Source organism: Mizuhopecten yessoensis, unplaced genomic scaffold (genome assembly GCF_002113885.1).
Source record: "Mizuhopecten yessoensis strain PY_sf001 unplaced genomic scaffold, ASM211388v2 scaffold3431, whole genome shotgun sequence".
NCBI lineage: Eukaryota > Metazoa > Mollusca > Bivalvia > Pectinida > Pectinidae > Mizuhopecten > Mizuhopecten yessoensis.
In genome coordinates, this window is record NW_018405041.1 from 413268 (window position 1) to 430546 (window position 17279).

Below are 17279 nucleotides of genomic sequence, written 5' to 3' on the forward strand. Positions count from 1 at the left end.
TTCAATATCAGGCACGGGGATTCCTTTGCATCCAGACGTTTTTGCACGTGAACGCAGTCTACTATAGAAATTGCACAAGCATTTTTTCCCTGTTGTACTTAAAAAAGCGCATGCGCAGTGACTAATATACTGTAGTTCCTAGCAAAAATAGTTGAGACCTATACGTGTATCCCTAATTGCAGTTCCGGTGCGTAATGGAAACGAACGATTTTACATGCTTAAGTGTTCTAAATGGATTTTACTAAATTGACTAAAATGTACCTTTTAATGTGTATTTTACTAGCGCAGCTGTGATTAAGATTTTCGGTTTTCACCGGGTACTTATATAAGACATCGACGCGGAAATTACACTTGGTTATTTTAGTCCAGTCAACATAGTGAGAAGATTTATTTAAGTTACTTCTATAAAGTATGACTGTGAAAGTGACGGTCTTGATAAGTTTGTATTTTTCTCATTCTTTCTATATTTTCACCTTTCCTGTTTTCCTATCGTCGTTCTTTTTCATATTTTGCTGTATGCATGGATACAGTTTTAGCAGAAAAGAAAGGTTAAGGTGTTATGCTGTTTAAAGTATAAATTAAAGATAAAAACAGAATTGCTCAGCATTGATCAAGCGAAGAAGAAGAACTGGATATCATGCTTTTATCCGGCTTAAACTATTTTCCAAAATAAATTCTAAGCTAAATATTGATATATGACGGTATTTGCGGAAGTTTCAATTAAATGTACTTACAAATCTACAACACTAATTCACAGAACATATCCCTTTAAATTCATGCGTCGGATCATTAGAGTTGGGCAACGTTCCAAATATTCATATTGAATACTCGTTAACATTTCTGAACGGACCATGTAACGTTCATGATACTGCAATCGATTTGTATTGGTCGAACAACAACTGATTGGGAGTTAATATATTTTAAACCAATCTACTTTCGATTTACCTTCCTTTGATTTATACCGAAACTGACCAATCAACGGCAAGTTAGGTCGTAAATTACTTAACTCCGGTACTGCTACCGTTCTGACATGGCACCCCGCGTGTGCGCTAACGTCAAGCGTCTGCATGACCCGTGCACGTGATTATATGTAAATCATGGCTTGAACGAAGGACTGCAGGTTTAACAGAACACGGTGTTGAACATGACAGGACACAAGGTAAGATACATTAATTAACCACCAAAACGTTTCATTTTTTGTGGGATTATCCAAAGTCAAGTGTGTCTCCGGAAATTAGTATAAATGTGTGTTCGGCCGTTGGTTCCAGTTTTATTTGTCACAGGGAGTTGGCTTAAGTTATTTTTTCTTTTGTTTTCTTTTAGAGTTCATTGCTACACGCTTTAACTTTATGTTATTTATTTTTTTATGAGAAAACTTCAAATAAAACTCAAAATATACTCTTGTCTAAATAACGGTCTAGACCACGTTACGCAGCAAATAGAACTATAAGAAATTATTTTTCTATAAGAATATCGAAACCATACAAGTGACCTAGCTCCTGTATATATCCTGTATGGGGTATATTTTTAGTTTTCTGAGGAGATGGCCACACGATCAAATATAATTATATGATTTATTACATGATAACAATTGATTAAGATTGTGGATATCGGTACCGATTTGGAGAATAGTCTCGGCGTGTAACACGTACAGTTGTGCACTGAAGCAATCGTCGACCTGGCCATTGTTTAAGGGGTATTGTACGTAGTTTGTGTGTATTTGGAAATCCGTTTACGAAAACCGACCTTTAAATTCTTCAACAAGTGATTACTAGCTCTAGATACCGCTAATGAATAGCTATTGATACACACATGACTACACGTTAAACGTTACAGAACACACATTGCCCATACTTCAACTGAAACTTAACGGGAACAGGTACTTTAAATAATGCAGATATCTGAATATTTTGATTAATTTTTTTCGATTTCATGTACGTATGAAACTTATGCTATGGCATAATCAAGACGAATTATCAGTTTAAGTTGCAATCATATACTGTGCTATATCAATGCAAACAAGTGTAATGCTGTTTAACATCACACCCCGTTGGAGATTATGATTCGGTAGGCGGGAATTAATTACACGTGTAAATAAATAGTCCCGGATCTAGATTGTGTATACATTACTTAGACGAATTTGTGGATCTGAACCGTGAAAAGACAAGACCGTTTTAAACCCCCTGATCAGCTGATTAATTCAGCCTGTTGAAGGTCAAGGTTACTACAGGCCGTATTAACTTAATGCTGTATTGATATAACATTTTAAAACCTGCTGAATTTTTCATATTTATCTTAAATTTAATTCAAAAATACGTGTTTTATGATTTCTAATCATCTTCATCAACTAAAAACATGATTTAGATAATTAAATTTCTATTTATTAACGAAATAAATTTGGAAGATTGATATGATACATGTACGTAATTAGCTTAAAAGGCCTAATACAAACTGACCAAGCGTATTTGATTATGTATAGGTGTAGTGCTGGACTGGTGTATGTATACTTAAAACATATTTCGTTGTTATTAAAGAATGGATTGAACTGTATCATTGACGTATAACTGTACTACGTAGTATTAAGGGCATGATAGTGCGGAACAATTTGCAGCTTTAACGCTTTAAAGCAATTGTGTATATGCTGTTTAATCCTCGGAAACTGTTATATCGCAAACACCAGCGTACACCCTATGTGATTTAAAGTAATACTTGTGTTTCACATTTTAACGATTAACGGTCAATAATTTTATTCAATGTTTTTCTTCACTACGGCGATCTGACTCTGGTATTACAAAAATCTCAAACTTGAGTGCTAAAATGTTCATACATCAGACGAGTCTTGTTTCAGAATTTTATTTTTATGATTTGAGGTGTTGAACTTATTGAACTGTGGAATATTTTGATCGGTGATATTGCCGTATACACAAATATAATACAAAAGTAGTATTACATTTGTAAGGTACGTGTAAAAACTACATATCATCCGACAAGCGACTTTAAGGATCCCTACCCCACTCAGGTAAAGTGCTAGGAAAATCCACTGTAGTTATTTCGTAATACATGTACAGTAACCTCCCCTTAATTTCGTTTTGAATAAATGTGGCGGGATCTCGCCAGGGTGCTAGCTTTGGCCCCGGTTATGTAGTTGGTTAGAACAACAGGCTAATTTACGAATTCCTGGTCGGGGTCTGTTGCATTTTAGCACTAAGATTAAGAATACTATTCAGTTTTGTTTATTTCATTTTAATGATTTTTTATTTTTCATAAAAGTTCCGAATNATTTTTTTTTTTTTTTTTTTTTTTTTTTAATTCATTATTACTGCCGTTTCCTGTGCGGCGTTACAGCTGGCAGTGTTACTGTCATCATTAACATGTCATTTGTTTTCAGGGTACGCGAATCCCTCATCTATCAGATTATATTTTTGTATTGTATACGTGTATGAGGATAGTGTCGATAAGTTGTACATGTACATTGTAATCCAGGCCCCGTGATCAAGAATCCGTACTCAATCACGGAGTCAGATTTTGTGCTTAAGCCCAATGTCTTATTCCAGTGATAAATTATTGAAATTTAACATCTTGTCAATGGTTTTGAAGAATTTGGTAAGGTCTTAAGGCGGAACAGCCCTTTTCGACGTTTACACTCGACTTTTAGACCGTATCGGTATATAATAGTGTAAGCCAGCTACAAGAAAGTATACTTGAGCACAGGACCCATGCTTGAGCACGAAAACGGACCCAGATGTATTTTCCGATGACAATAAATAGACTTAAGCTGATTACAACCTTTACAACATGTTTAACTTGACCACTCGTAATCTCGAAATACCAATTGTAGCTCTGACTTATGTTCTCAGCACCTCAGGAATATGTCATGATGAGAAGGCTTTGTACCCGACATATTGTGGATGATGCGAGACGACTAGTTGCATCCTTTGTTGTACATAAACACAGTTTTGCAACAGTGTAACAGTATTATTGACAGTATCTACTTTTAGCCTTTAGTTGAGCGTTCACCCCTGTGAGGAAGGCTTTGGGTTCTGTCCCCTGGCCGAGACATACCAGAGTCTGTCAAAATGGTAGTTTCTACTCCTGCTTAACGCTTAGCAAATTAGGAGTGGGACGACTGGTTCGCCCGTATTCAGTATAATGAGACCGGGTGGGGCGTCCTGCTGGGTGTCTTCGGCAGTATATTTCAGTGAGGGAGCACTATAAAGTCGGCATCAGTTCCGCGCTATCACAAGGAGACAAACACGAACATATCGGCGCCTCCCAAAACATAAACGCATACACTACACGCATGCATCTTACACACAGGGGAGGCCGTCCTTGAATGACAACAGCTGTTGATAGGACGATAAACAATACTGAACCAATCTACCAATTGGTCAGTTCAGTTCTTTTTAACTGAAACCAATCAAATAGCTAACCGCGTGCCTTCAATTTCACTATGACAAAGGGTGCAGAGAGCTTAAGTGAGCGTAACCCCTGGAATTTAAAGGATGGAAAATTCTTAACTTCATCGACCATGTTTCATTATAAGCTTCTGTATCACTTCATTTGCAGTCTCGGGTTATGCCTCTATAAATTGTAATGTTTTAAACTTGATGTTCGGCAGTCTGCAGGAGCTACATGAACTTATGAATCGATTCTACTCTTCCGCTTTTCTATAGCAAAATCCAAAATAACTTCCGTGAATAATTAGTTATACTTGTTCTCCTCTCAAACTACTTAAAAGCGGAAAATTCATTCATAACCACAAGTTACAGGCGATTCAAAGTATCTCTTCGGGAGCGATGTTAACCGTGCCGTGTTTTAGCTACATGTGATATTGTTTTTGTTCATTATTTGTACAATATTATAAGCTTAAAGCAAAAAACATTCTGTACTAAAGTTGATAGGTGTTTACTAATGAAGAAGTGAATTATGGAAGCTTTACATATTTTTTTAAAAATAATTATTACGTATAGTATGAAGTATAAGACACCGTACAATGTTGTAAGTTCGCTAATCTGTGTCTACACAACAAATATGGTTAAGACAGAATTTTGCTTACCAGTCTAGGATAAGCATATTTGGAATGAGAGTATATCTGCTACCTAGCCTTGACGTTATATTTCATATGTGTTTAAAGGAATCCAACTAGTGTAACAGTCTCAAAAATCAAGAGATGTTGTGGGTTCGATGGTATTTGTATTACGTGTAAATAAAACCCTAGCAAACAAAACATAAATTACATTACTCACACACCCATATCACACGCCGCAAAGAACGATAATTCTTTACTTACATATATATTGCGATTCAATTAGTTATTCAGGGATCATATTTTGGATCAATTATTAAGATTTTTGCATTTGTATGGTTTCCTGATGTGTGACGGTGTAACAAAAACGATATTGACTCCATAAATTACTGGTAAAATAGCATGTTCAATAGCCCAGACTTTTAACTACTAAACTAAAGAAAAAGTTTATCAAGGAACATCTCTGTCATGGTATGTATTGTCGTTGAGTTGATAACAAATACGCAATATGTTGGAAAATTAAATCCTCACCTCGTGGTTATTTACCGAATAATTGACATCGTATGACATTGTCACTTTAAAACCCTACCGAATTCAGTTGGCAATCATATAGGCTATGGATGCCATGGTCCGATTGTTGACGTCAACATTATTATGACGTCATAATTGTTACATTGGCTACCTCTGACCCTACCGACCGATGACTTCTATTCATTCAACAAGCGCACACGATACATGCACTGCTTTAACTAAATTCTGAATAACAATCAGTTTAATTGAACTTTTTATGAGATTAACAGATTCCAAAAATGGTAAATATAGTTATTGAACTGCCTTCAGTTGGCATTCATAGGCAATATTAATGCCACCAACAGGACAATATTAATGACGCCAACAGGACAGTATTAATGCCGTCAACAGGACAGTATTAATGCCGCCAACAGGACAGTATTAATGCCACCAACAGGACAATATCAATGCCACCTACAGGACAGTATTAATGCCACCAACAGGACAATATCAATGCCACCTACAGGACAGTATTAATGCCACCAACAGTACAGTATTAATGCCACCAACAGGATAGTATTAATGCCGCAAACAGGACAGTATTAATGCCGTCAACAGGACATTATTAATGCCACCAACAGGATAGTATTAATGACGTCAACAGGACAGTATTAATGCCGTCAACAGGACAGTATTAATGCCACCAACAGGACAATATCAATGCCACCAACAGGACAGTATTAATGCCACCAACAGGACAATATTAATGCCACCAACAGGACAGTATTAATGCCACCAACAGGACAGTATTCATGCCGTCATCAGGACAATATCAATGCCGTCAACAGGACAGTATTAATGCCACCAACAGTACAGTATTAATGCCACCAACAGGACAGTATTAATGCCGTCAACAGGACAGTATTAATGCCGTCAACAGGACAGTATTAATGCCGCCAACAGGACAGTATTAATGCCGCCAACAGGACAGTATTAATGCCGTCAACAGGACAGTATTAATGCCGTCAACAGGACAGTATTAATGCCGCCAACAGGACAGTATTAATGCCGCCAACAGGACAGTATTAATGCCGTCAACAGGACAGTATTAATGCCGTCAACAGGACAGTATTAATGCCGCCAACAGGACAGTATTAATGCCGCCAACAGGACAGTATTAATGCCGTCAACAGGACAGTATTAATGCCGTCAACAGGACAGTATTAATGCCGCCAACAGGACAGTATTAATGCCGCCAACAGGACAGTATTAATGCCGTCAACAGGACAGTATTAATGCCGTCAACAGGACAGTATTAATGCCGCCAACAGGACAGTATTAATGCCGCCAACAGGACAGTATTAATGCCGTCAACAGGACAGTATTAATGCCGTCAACAGGACAGTATTAATGCCGCCAACAGGACAGTATTAATGCCGCCAACAGGACAGTATTAATGCCGTCAACAGGACAGTATTAATGCCGTCAACAGGACAGTATTAATGCCGCCAACAGGACAGTATTAATGCCGCCAACAGGACAGTATTAATGCCGTCAACAGGACAGTATTAATGCCGTCAACAGGACAGTATTAATGCCGCCAACAGGACAGTATTAATGCCGCCAACAGGACAGTATTAATGCCGTCAACAGGACAGTATTAATGCCGTCAACAGGACAGTATTAATGCCGCCAACAGGACAGTATTAATGCCGCCAACAGGACAGTATTAATGCCGTCAACAGGACAGTATTAATGCCGTCAACAGGACAGTATTAATGCCGCCAACAGGACAGTATTAATGCCGCCAACAGGACAGTATTAATGCCGTCAACAGGACAGTATTAATGCCGTCAACAGGACAGTATTAATGCCGCCAACAGGACAGTATTAATGCCGCCAACAGGACAGTATTAATGCCGTCAACAGGACAGTATTAATGCCGTCAACAGGACAGTATTAATGCCGCCAACAGGACAGTATTAATGCCGCCAACAGGACAGTATTAATGCCGTCAACAGGACAGTATTAATGCCGTCAACAGGACAGTATTAATGCCGCCAACAGGACAGTATTAATGCCGCCAACAGGACAGTATTAATGCCGTCAACAGGACAGTATTAATGCCGTCAACAGGACAGTATTAATGCCGCCAACAGGACAGTATTAATGCCGCCAACAGGACAGTATTAATGCCGTCAACAGGACAGTATTAATGCCGTCAACAGGACAGTATTAATGCCGCCAACAGGACAGTATTAATGCCGCCAACAGGACAGTATTAATGCCGTCAACAGGACAGTATTAATGCCGTCAACAGGACAGTATTAATGCCGCCAACAGGACAGTATTAATGCCGCCAACAGGACAGTATTAATGCCGTCAACAGGACAGTATTAATGCCGTCAACAGGACAGTATTAATGCCGCCAACAGGACAGTATTAATGCCGCCAACAGGACAGTATTAATGCCGTCAACAGGACAGTATTAATGCCGTCAACAGGACAGTATTAATGCCGCCAACAGGACAGTATTAATGCCGCCAACAGGACAGTATTAATGCCGTCAACAGGACAGTATTAATGCCGTCAACAGGACAGTATTAATGCCGCCAACAGGACAGTATTAATGCCGCCAACAGGACAGTATTAATGCCGTCAACAGGACAGTATTAATGCCGTCAACAGGACAGTATTAATGCCGCCAACAGGACAGTATTAATGCCGCCAACAGGACAGTATTAATGCCGTCAACAGGACAGTATTAATGCCGTCAACAGGACAGTATTAATGCCGCCAACAGGACAGTATTAATGCCGCCAACAGGACAGTATTAATGCCGTCAACAGGACAGTATTAATGCCGTCAACAGGACAGTATTAATGCCGCCAACAGGACAGTATTAATGCCGCCAACAGGACAGTATTAATGCCGTCAACAGGACAGTATTAATGCCGTCAACAGGACAGTATTAATGCCGCCAACAGGACAGTATTAATGCCGCCAACAGGACAGTATTAATGCCGTCAACAGGACAGTATTAATGCCGTCAACAGGACAGTATTAATGCCGCCAACAGGACAGTATTAATGCCGCCAACAGGACAGTATTAATGCCGTCAACAGGACAGTATTAATGCCGTCAACAGGACAGTATTAATGCCGCCAACAGGACAGTATTAATGCCGCCAACAGGACAGTATTAATGCCGTCAACAGGACAGTATTAATGCCGTCAACAGGACAGTATTAATGCCGCCAACAGGACAGTATTAATGCCGCCAACAGGACAGTATTAATGCCGTCAACAGGACAGTATTAATGCCGTCAACAGGACAGTATTAATGCCGCCAACAGGACAGTATCAATGCCGTCAACAGGACAGTATTAATGCCGCCAACAGGACAGTATTAATGCCACCAACAGAACAGTATTAATGCCGTCATCAGGACAATATCAATGCCGTCAACAGGACAGTATTAATGCCGCCAACAGTACAGTATTAATGCCACCAACAGAACAGTATTAATGCCGTCATCAGGACAATATCAATGCCGTCAACAGGACAGTATTAATGCCGTCATCAGGACAGTTTTAATGCCACCAACAGGACAGTATTAATGCCGACAACAGGACAGTATTAATGCCGCCAACAGGACAGTATTAATGCCGTCAACAGGACAGTATTAATGCCGCCAACAGGACAGTATTAACGCCACCAACAGGACAGTATTAATGCCGACAACAGGACAGTATTAATGCCGTCAACAGGACAGTATAAATGCCGCCAACAGGACAGTATTAATGCCGCCAACAGGACAGTATTAATGCCGTCATCAGGACAGTATTAATGCCGCCAACGGGACAGTATTAATGCCGTCATCAGGACAATATCAATGCCGCCAACAGAACAATATAAATGCCAACTGGACAAAACCGATTCATGTTAGATTTGCCTTTGTCCAGTAGACAGTCATATTGCCTGTGAATGCAAACTGGGAGGAGTTCAATGCTTAAGTGAAGGATCATCGGAGGCAAAAAGGATTTTTCATTCGCTACCTGTCAAAGCCACATTTTCCGCATATACGCTGGGGTAGCAGAGTACAGTAGAAATGGCTTGACCCTAAAAATAAAGGGCTTGTCTCGGATAAACATGGATAGCGGATTCATCCTGCACAACACACCTACATATATATATATATATATATATATATAAACTACATTTTGAATACGGTTTTTTTAGAAGAATGAATATTTTTTCAAAAACTGATTTCCTAGATTTAGGACTTGTGAAAACCATGGTTACCACATCAAAAAACGCCAAAAAATGCAAAAAACATGATTTTTAACCCAAAATTTTACCCACGCAAGTAGATTTTTTTTTCTTAAAACCTTTTTAAAATCAAATATCAACACTCGGTCACGGATACTCACGTTTTAGCATAGGTCGTCAAACTAGATTTTTCACAATATTTACACATGTGCTGAGTACAAAAATAGTCTACATGAAAAGCTAGCTTTTGTTGTGTAGACACAGATTCGTAAATGACCAAAAATTTTGTCTCTAGACAAATTAGATTTTTTTTTAAATGTGAAGCCCACATAGTCCAATTCGTCATGTATATGCCAATTTTAGAGCTGATTTTGTTTTTAACTTTTGATACATGTAATATTACAGGGGTTATTCATTGTACAAAAATATCACCCATGGCCACCGTTCGCTTCTGTACACTGCTACCTGGGGTTACATATGATTGCTTATGTCTCTATTTTTCAGGTCCGATGCGCTATGGCAATGAAGACTTCTTATGAACTTCTGATCTTCAAACCTTTTATCTCTTTGTGAACAAAATGGCGGGGATATCTTTCATGTATCCGACATTCTGTCTCATCTTGGTCGTAGTTGCAATATCGTCGACATTATCAGCATGCACTGCGTATAATCATTCAGATCACGTGACACCTTTATCAAATCTAAGTTCAGGGAGTCATAATTCTACGGAGTCTCAGGAAAACATCAGCCATAATGAAACACACCATCGTGTCGAGGTTTTTGAAATTCGTTACCATGACATGCGGGAACCCTTTCTTTTTACTCTCGTTGTTTTAATAGCAGCTGTTAGCAAAATAGGTAAGTTATCAATTATAAGCACATTGTTATATGATTTTTCATTTTCATTTTAAAAAATTGATAAAAACAAAAATAATTTCATATGAATAAAATATATAAATACAATATGTATAATAATATGATTATATCACAAAATGTTACTGTATACAGACTTTTATTAAACGGCGAGTTCGTTTTTTATCTGAAATAACATTTTTGTCATTTTTGTTTACAGGTTTTCATTATGCCAATAAGCTCTCGTCTATTGTTCCCGAATCATGGTAAGGATTTTTTTGTTTTAGTTAAATTTTGCAGCATGCTTTACCAATGTGTGTTTCTAACCAAAACACTATATCGTCATTATCATATCAAGTATTATGGTTGGACATTTGTGGAAATCGTCTTTATATGTTTAAGTTGTTGCATAGAGGTAAAGCTCTGAACAATTTGATCGATCACATCGTTGAAAGATATGTTTTTTTCTTTCCGGATAAAAAACCCAATATCGCTAATAGGAATAATGTAATTTAAGGTTTCAAATGTGTGCTTGTCGTCAAGTATGCTCAAGAGGGCGAGAATGTTCAGGTTGTCAAGTATGTTCATGTGTTCGGAAATTAAGAGTGCTCAGCTTTTCAGCCACTGGTGTTATCCCCACTCACATCACCAGAGCACACTAGTGCATTACAATAAAACGAAGCATCTATCAAGAAAATGCCTAAACGTGTAACAGACTAATGTGTAACGAACCTTTAAATGTAATCTCCATTATCAGTGGATGCTGATATGTTACTACTGAGGAAAGGAAAGCTAACTATGGTACATTTTAGATTGATTACTTTTGATAATTGATTATTGGATATACGTTTTTCGAGGTAGATTAATAAGTTTCCGTTTGGTTTTGATACGTTATCCGTAGGCTTCTGACTCTGTCAGCTTTACAGCCAGACCTAAGTGCCGTGCGCATGAAAACAAAACCTGCAATTCGCAGCATGTTCTTAGGATATGTACTGAAAGTCAGGACCAGTTATTAGTTGTTTACATTGATTAGAAATGTATTTACGTTTCCCTCCGTACTGCCTCTAAGTGAGAATGTTATTTCTGTTTTCAGCCTTCTCTGTATCGTCGGAACAGTGTTTGGTGCCATTATATTGTAAGTAAACATTTCTCACATTTTGTGAACAGACACTCGTATTATTGGTCCTTCATTAGCACAAACTACACGTAACAACATCACACAGGACAATATGGTCTTGAAAACACTCGTGATCAGTATGCTTGCTTTGCTATCGAGTGCATGTGAACAATAAACTTTGAATGTAAACCTAATATCGACTGATATTCTGTTGAACAATGTAACTCATCATTCACCGGCAGCTATATCGTCTGTGCTCCGACAGGAAGTGATGCGCAGAAATACGTGCGCAAAGCGTTGACAACACATAAGAATGAAGTGAGACGACGAAAATAACCCTGTCAGGAGGCTATGACTTTAATGAGATCAGTAATCATATTTTTTTCAACGTAAAGAGCAATTGGTGGCCGTATTTCACTGCACAAGAAAACACGGTTACCCAGCTTCGGTTCGGATAAGCATACACGGCTAGCCGAGTGGCATTTTTCTAACCATTTCAGCCCTAGTTATAATAACATACGTACTAGGGTACCTCTGCCCCTGTAGGTATCGCATACAACTGTTTAATACATTAAATCGTTATTATGAAACTTGTATTCAATGTCAAAAATAACAACACGATTTGTATGACGTTAATGAATCGTAAAAATGTCGTTATTAGAATGCTTTGCATCCTCTTTAGTAAAACAAAGGTTTTTAATTCCTGTTGCTATGATTTTCTTCCGTAGCTTGACAGGATCTGGCGAGGATTTACGTGCATTCTTCACCCCAGACACGTTCTTTAACTATCTACTACCTCCGTGAGTACAATGTATATTAAATTTTAGAAGTTATTGTATTTAAGATTTGAGTGTTTATGAATAATTAAGGATTAACTTGAATATAATTTTCATGTTATGGAGATACAACACAAAATACGGAGTGTACTCCATGATCTACTTCACACAATCTTTTCTCTTAGAAATGATTACGCCACTGTATCAGCCAATCAAAAGCGACGTTACAAACGGCGGCGTCATTTTTGACGTTATGAGCTGATAACATAAATGTTTAAGCCAGTGAAAATACTTTTTACAAGCAAGATTAAATTATTCACACATAAAACCTTTACAATTAACAAACTTTATTGTCCCTTTAATAATATACAAACATTTCTATTTTAAATCAATTTTAGTTGATACATGTGTATTCATGACCTCATTTTGAATACATGTCTATCTATATAATATAAAAAAATCCTAATTTTTAATAATTGACCATTAATATGATATATATTAGATAAATATTTTATTATAGTTTACAATATCAATGTAACACATATCAAAATACATATGAAATACATATTACACATTATGTGGTATAAATGTTATTACAATTGATATGATATATATATACTCATCACTGCACGACTGTGATCACGGGGTATCTTTGTCAAAATTGATTATAAACCCGCATAGGGTTAACCCTTTCACCCCTATGTAACTTTTGTAGACTCTACCATGCATTGATTTGGATGAGTCCATTATGGTATACATTGGTGAAAGGGTTAAAATAGATACCGAATACATGTTTGATTGATCGATCAGGACGATAGGAGCCGGCATTTCAGGTCACCATCGCTGAGCAAACTCCTTTGCTTCATTGTATGAAATGGAATTTTTGTTTTTACTTTAGAATCATCCTAGAGTCTGCGTTCTGTTTGTATGACAGAGCGTTTACCGATAACATTGGAACCATCCTCATATTTGCTGTCTTTGTGAGTAATTCTTTGACTTTTGGGTGGCGAACCTTGGTGTTATTAAATGTGACGTGCTGTTCCCATAATTACTCTTGCTCCCTTCATCATTCCTTTTCCCTACTACCTTTCTTTTGTTGAAGATATCTCCTTGGGTACTTTTCTGATACATATAGTATCTTACATGAGTTTCCATTTCATATGAGATTGATGAAACGAGCCTAAGGATTTTTCTATTTAGCGAACTTCTGGCGAACAAATATGAGTAATTCTTTTTATCACATAATCAAGATTTCTGGCATTTATTCGTGTAAAACGACAATTTCATACAACCTTGAATTGTAAAAAGCCACCATTTTGACTCCAGACCGTAAGTCTGTCACGTCATGTACTTGTCCTAGGCGTGACATCACAATTGAAACAATTGAAACTTACAACCAATCACAGGGCTGATAGGTCGTATAACATGGGTTAATACAGTTCGCATCATAGCTTTCGAAGACATCATCAAGGTTCTTATTTATTTCATGTTCCAATCATGGTGATTTTTTTAAAACTTATTTATTTCATGTTCCAGTCAAGGTATTTTTTCAAAACTGTTTTTATTTCATGTTCACTTTAGGGAACCATAGCAGCATGCGGTCTTGTTGGTAAGTACACGTACTGTTATCATCAACTCTACGATAGTCCAGTGTTACCATTTCTCTATAGCGCTGTTATCTAAATTATGCATAATCATCTCGAGATACAGTGGCAGAACTAATCTCGGCAAAAATAATAAATTTGGTACTAACTTGTCAGTTGAAAAATTATTCTTCATGAAAGACATATTGCAGATTGCATAAGATCGAGTGGGTGTCCTGGCGATAGTGATGTATTGTACAGGGCTGTCAATAATGTGTCTACAGAAAATCGGACAGGGCTGTCACTGATTGGTCAAAACACCAATCGATGCCATGTATTTTGTGTTATACATGTATGCTAAAAAATTATCACTAATTAGTGTAGAGCGCGAAATTGTATCGTAGCGTTAATGATAATAATAACAATAATATTCAACATTTGATATAGCGCCCTATCTAGCTAGCATAAGCCACTATAAAGCGCTTTACGGTACATAGATATACAAATAATACAATTAGCATATACAATATAATCAATACAATTTTTTGAGGAATTCGAAGGAACTGCCTTATCAGGCGCTAACTACAAGTCCTATGCCTCCTGGCTAAAACATCCCTTTGTGTGTATGCATGAGTGTGTGCTGGAGATGTAATGTGTTCTGTTTGTAATGGGACCGTGCTTTCAACGGCATCATTTATAGTGCCACCGCACTTGAATGCTACAGCACAGATACCGCAACATCCACCCCAGACTAATTTATACTCCACCTGGGTTGTTGGAGTTATGTGGGCGGGAGAAAAACACTTTCTCTGAATATCTGAATTAGTGTGGTATGCTACCTGACTCTCGCTGATTGGTCTAGAGACACCCCGAATCATATTGTTTGTGTTTTTATGTTTCAGGACTGTCGCTGATTGGTCTACAATCGGCCAGTGTTATGGAGTATGTTGGCGCTCCTGTACAACTCCTTGTATTTAGCGCCCTTGTTGTTGCGGTAGATCCCGTTGCTGTAAGTGGTGTTTTGAAATTGATATTATGAAAATTATGATAAAACGTCAATACCAAGTATGAACGTATTCCTGTGAAATTTGTTTGGAAACACGTATATACGAATTTCTCCAATTATTTGTTGATGCTTCGTTCCAGTCAAGTTACAAGACAGCGCATACGTTTCCGTATCCTTCAAGACTCTTTCATAAGTCAGTAATTTTTATAAATAATATCTCACTGTGCACTTTTAAGGTCCTTGCTGTGTTCAATGAAGTTGGAGTCAACAGAGTGTTGTATTTTCTCGTGTTTGGGGAGTCATTGCTAAATGGTGAGTCAAATAAGAGTCAATTATCGTGAGTAAGTTCTCAAATGTGAGTTAATTGTGAGTGTGCGCTAACGACAATTTGGTATAGAGTTGTAAACATAACTGTGCCATTATGCTAAATACATAACATACTTTTCATCTAAAAGGAATTTCTACGCAGCCGTGCTCGTCGTTTGTGACGACATCAATGACTTGATGAGAAAATTAATATTGTGGTGGATAAAATTAACTCGTGGTAATTTGTTATAGCATGATTACATACATGTTACTTTTGTTTGTTAATATTGCATTTAACGGATGAGAATTATCTAAGAAGCATTAGATGAACATGATTCCCGTCGATGAATTGTTTTGGAACCGCTAGTTTTAAATGTACTTGTTTCTAATCAATCGATTTCTTGTTGTGGATTTACATGATGTCAAAAGCCAAACTCGTTATGAGGACAATGATAGTATGAATATACTTAGTTAATTTGAGTATTTATTTACTTATTTATTTATTTATTTATTCATTCATGTATTTGTTCATTTATTCATCTATGTACGTATTCATCTATTTACGTATTTATTTATTTATTTATTTATTCATTTATTCATTTATTTGGTCTCAAGATGGAGTAACTGTTGTCCTCTACAACGTCCTACAAGCCTACAACCTGATCCTAAAAGAAAGAGCTATCACTGTAGAAGATGTAAGTTATCTGGTGACGTCACCGATGTCAAACAATACTATGATCAGGTTAGGGGCGCTGGTCGTCAAGGATTCAAAACCTGCTATCTAGAATCTTTCTGTGTAAGATCATGCTATCACATTATATCCTTTATTACATATTGAAATACGCATCGTTCACACTCTTCCTCTTTGGACTGGACACAATATATATCTGTAAGTGTCAATTCATGTGTGCTAGACTACGATGTCTATATACTTCATTGTAAGAAAAGAAATAATTCTGTCTTCCACTCATAATTAATAAATGATTAACTACAACTTATGATATATCATTTTTACATTTACATATATCTCGATTTCTTCTGAAATGTGATTGCTTTTCAAATCAAAGATCCTGCTCGGCGTTTTGAAGTTTGTCGTTGTGTGCTTTGGAGGTCTTGCAGTCGGACTGATCGTGGGAGTGCTGTGTTCACTGCTGACGAAATACACAAACACGACAAAAGGTAACTCTGTCAACAGAGAAAAAGGCTGTTACTTTCGGATGTATTTGTTACCACCATCTGTCTGGAGAACAACTAGACCACACTCTAATACAGTAACATATTGTAGTATTTGAAATTGTTTGCTATCTTATTCACTACTACATGTGTTTTGCTATTAGTCCTTATCAAATAAATGTACTAAAAATAAATAACCTTGCAACAATACATACATAATTTTAATAAAAAAAAAGATATTTTAAGAAATAAAATAAAATTATAAATAAGTAATACAATATGAAATTAATGTTGTTTTTGTACCTTTGTATAATTTTATTTTCATATAGTAATTGAACCTGTCGTTATATTCGGAATGGCCTATACGGCGTTTTTAGTGGCGGAGATGTTTCATTTTTCTGGGATCATCAGGTAAGATATTCGAGAGTTTCTCATTTCTTTTCTCCTTATTTCGTGTCACCTCAGTTCCTGTTATTATGTCCCCCGAAAGTTTTGGGATATTTTAGTTTTTTTACGTTTCCATTATCATCATTTGACCTGTATCTATTAATTGTTGCAGTTTGATTGGCTGCGGTCTGATACAAATGGCGTATTCACTTCCTAACCTCACCAATAAATCACAGATCACCGTCAAGTTCTTTTCTCGTGTTCTCAGGTAA

General features: G+C 37.2%; 1 protein-coding gene across 1 annotated transcript in view; it reads left to right on the forward strand.

Moving 5' to 3' along the window:
• Window positions 1-1016: 1016 nt before the first annotated feature.
• The window catches only part of LOC110447473 (Na(+)/H(+) exchanger beta-like), a 30695-nt gene continuing 14432 nt past the window's right edge, over window positions 1017-17279 (forward strand). The window contains exons 1-13 of the mRNA XM_021493206.1: window positions 1017-1159; window positions 10312-10665; window positions 10880-10925; window positions 11753-11794; window positions 12505-12576; window positions 13451-13532; window positions 14134-14161; window positions 15038-15144; window positions 15378-15453; window positions 16063-16142; window positions 16515-16626; window positions 16950-17031; window positions 17180-17275. Of these exons, the coding sequence (XP_021348881.1) occupies window positions 10386-10665; window positions 10880-10925; window positions 11753-11794; window positions 12505-12576; window positions 13451-13532; window positions 14134-14161; window positions 15038-15144; window positions 15378-15453; window positions 16063-16142; window positions 16515-16626; window positions 16950-17031; window positions 17180-17275 (1103 nt within the window). The 5' untranslated portion in view covers window positions 1017-1159; window positions 10312-10385. The remainder of the gene's footprint in view (window positions 1160-10311; window positions 10666-10879; window positions 10926-11752; window positions 11795-12504; window positions 12577-13450; window positions 13533-14133; window positions 14162-15037; window positions 15145-15377; window positions 15454-16062; window positions 16143-16514; window positions 16627-16949; window positions 17032-17179; window positions 17276-17279) is intronic.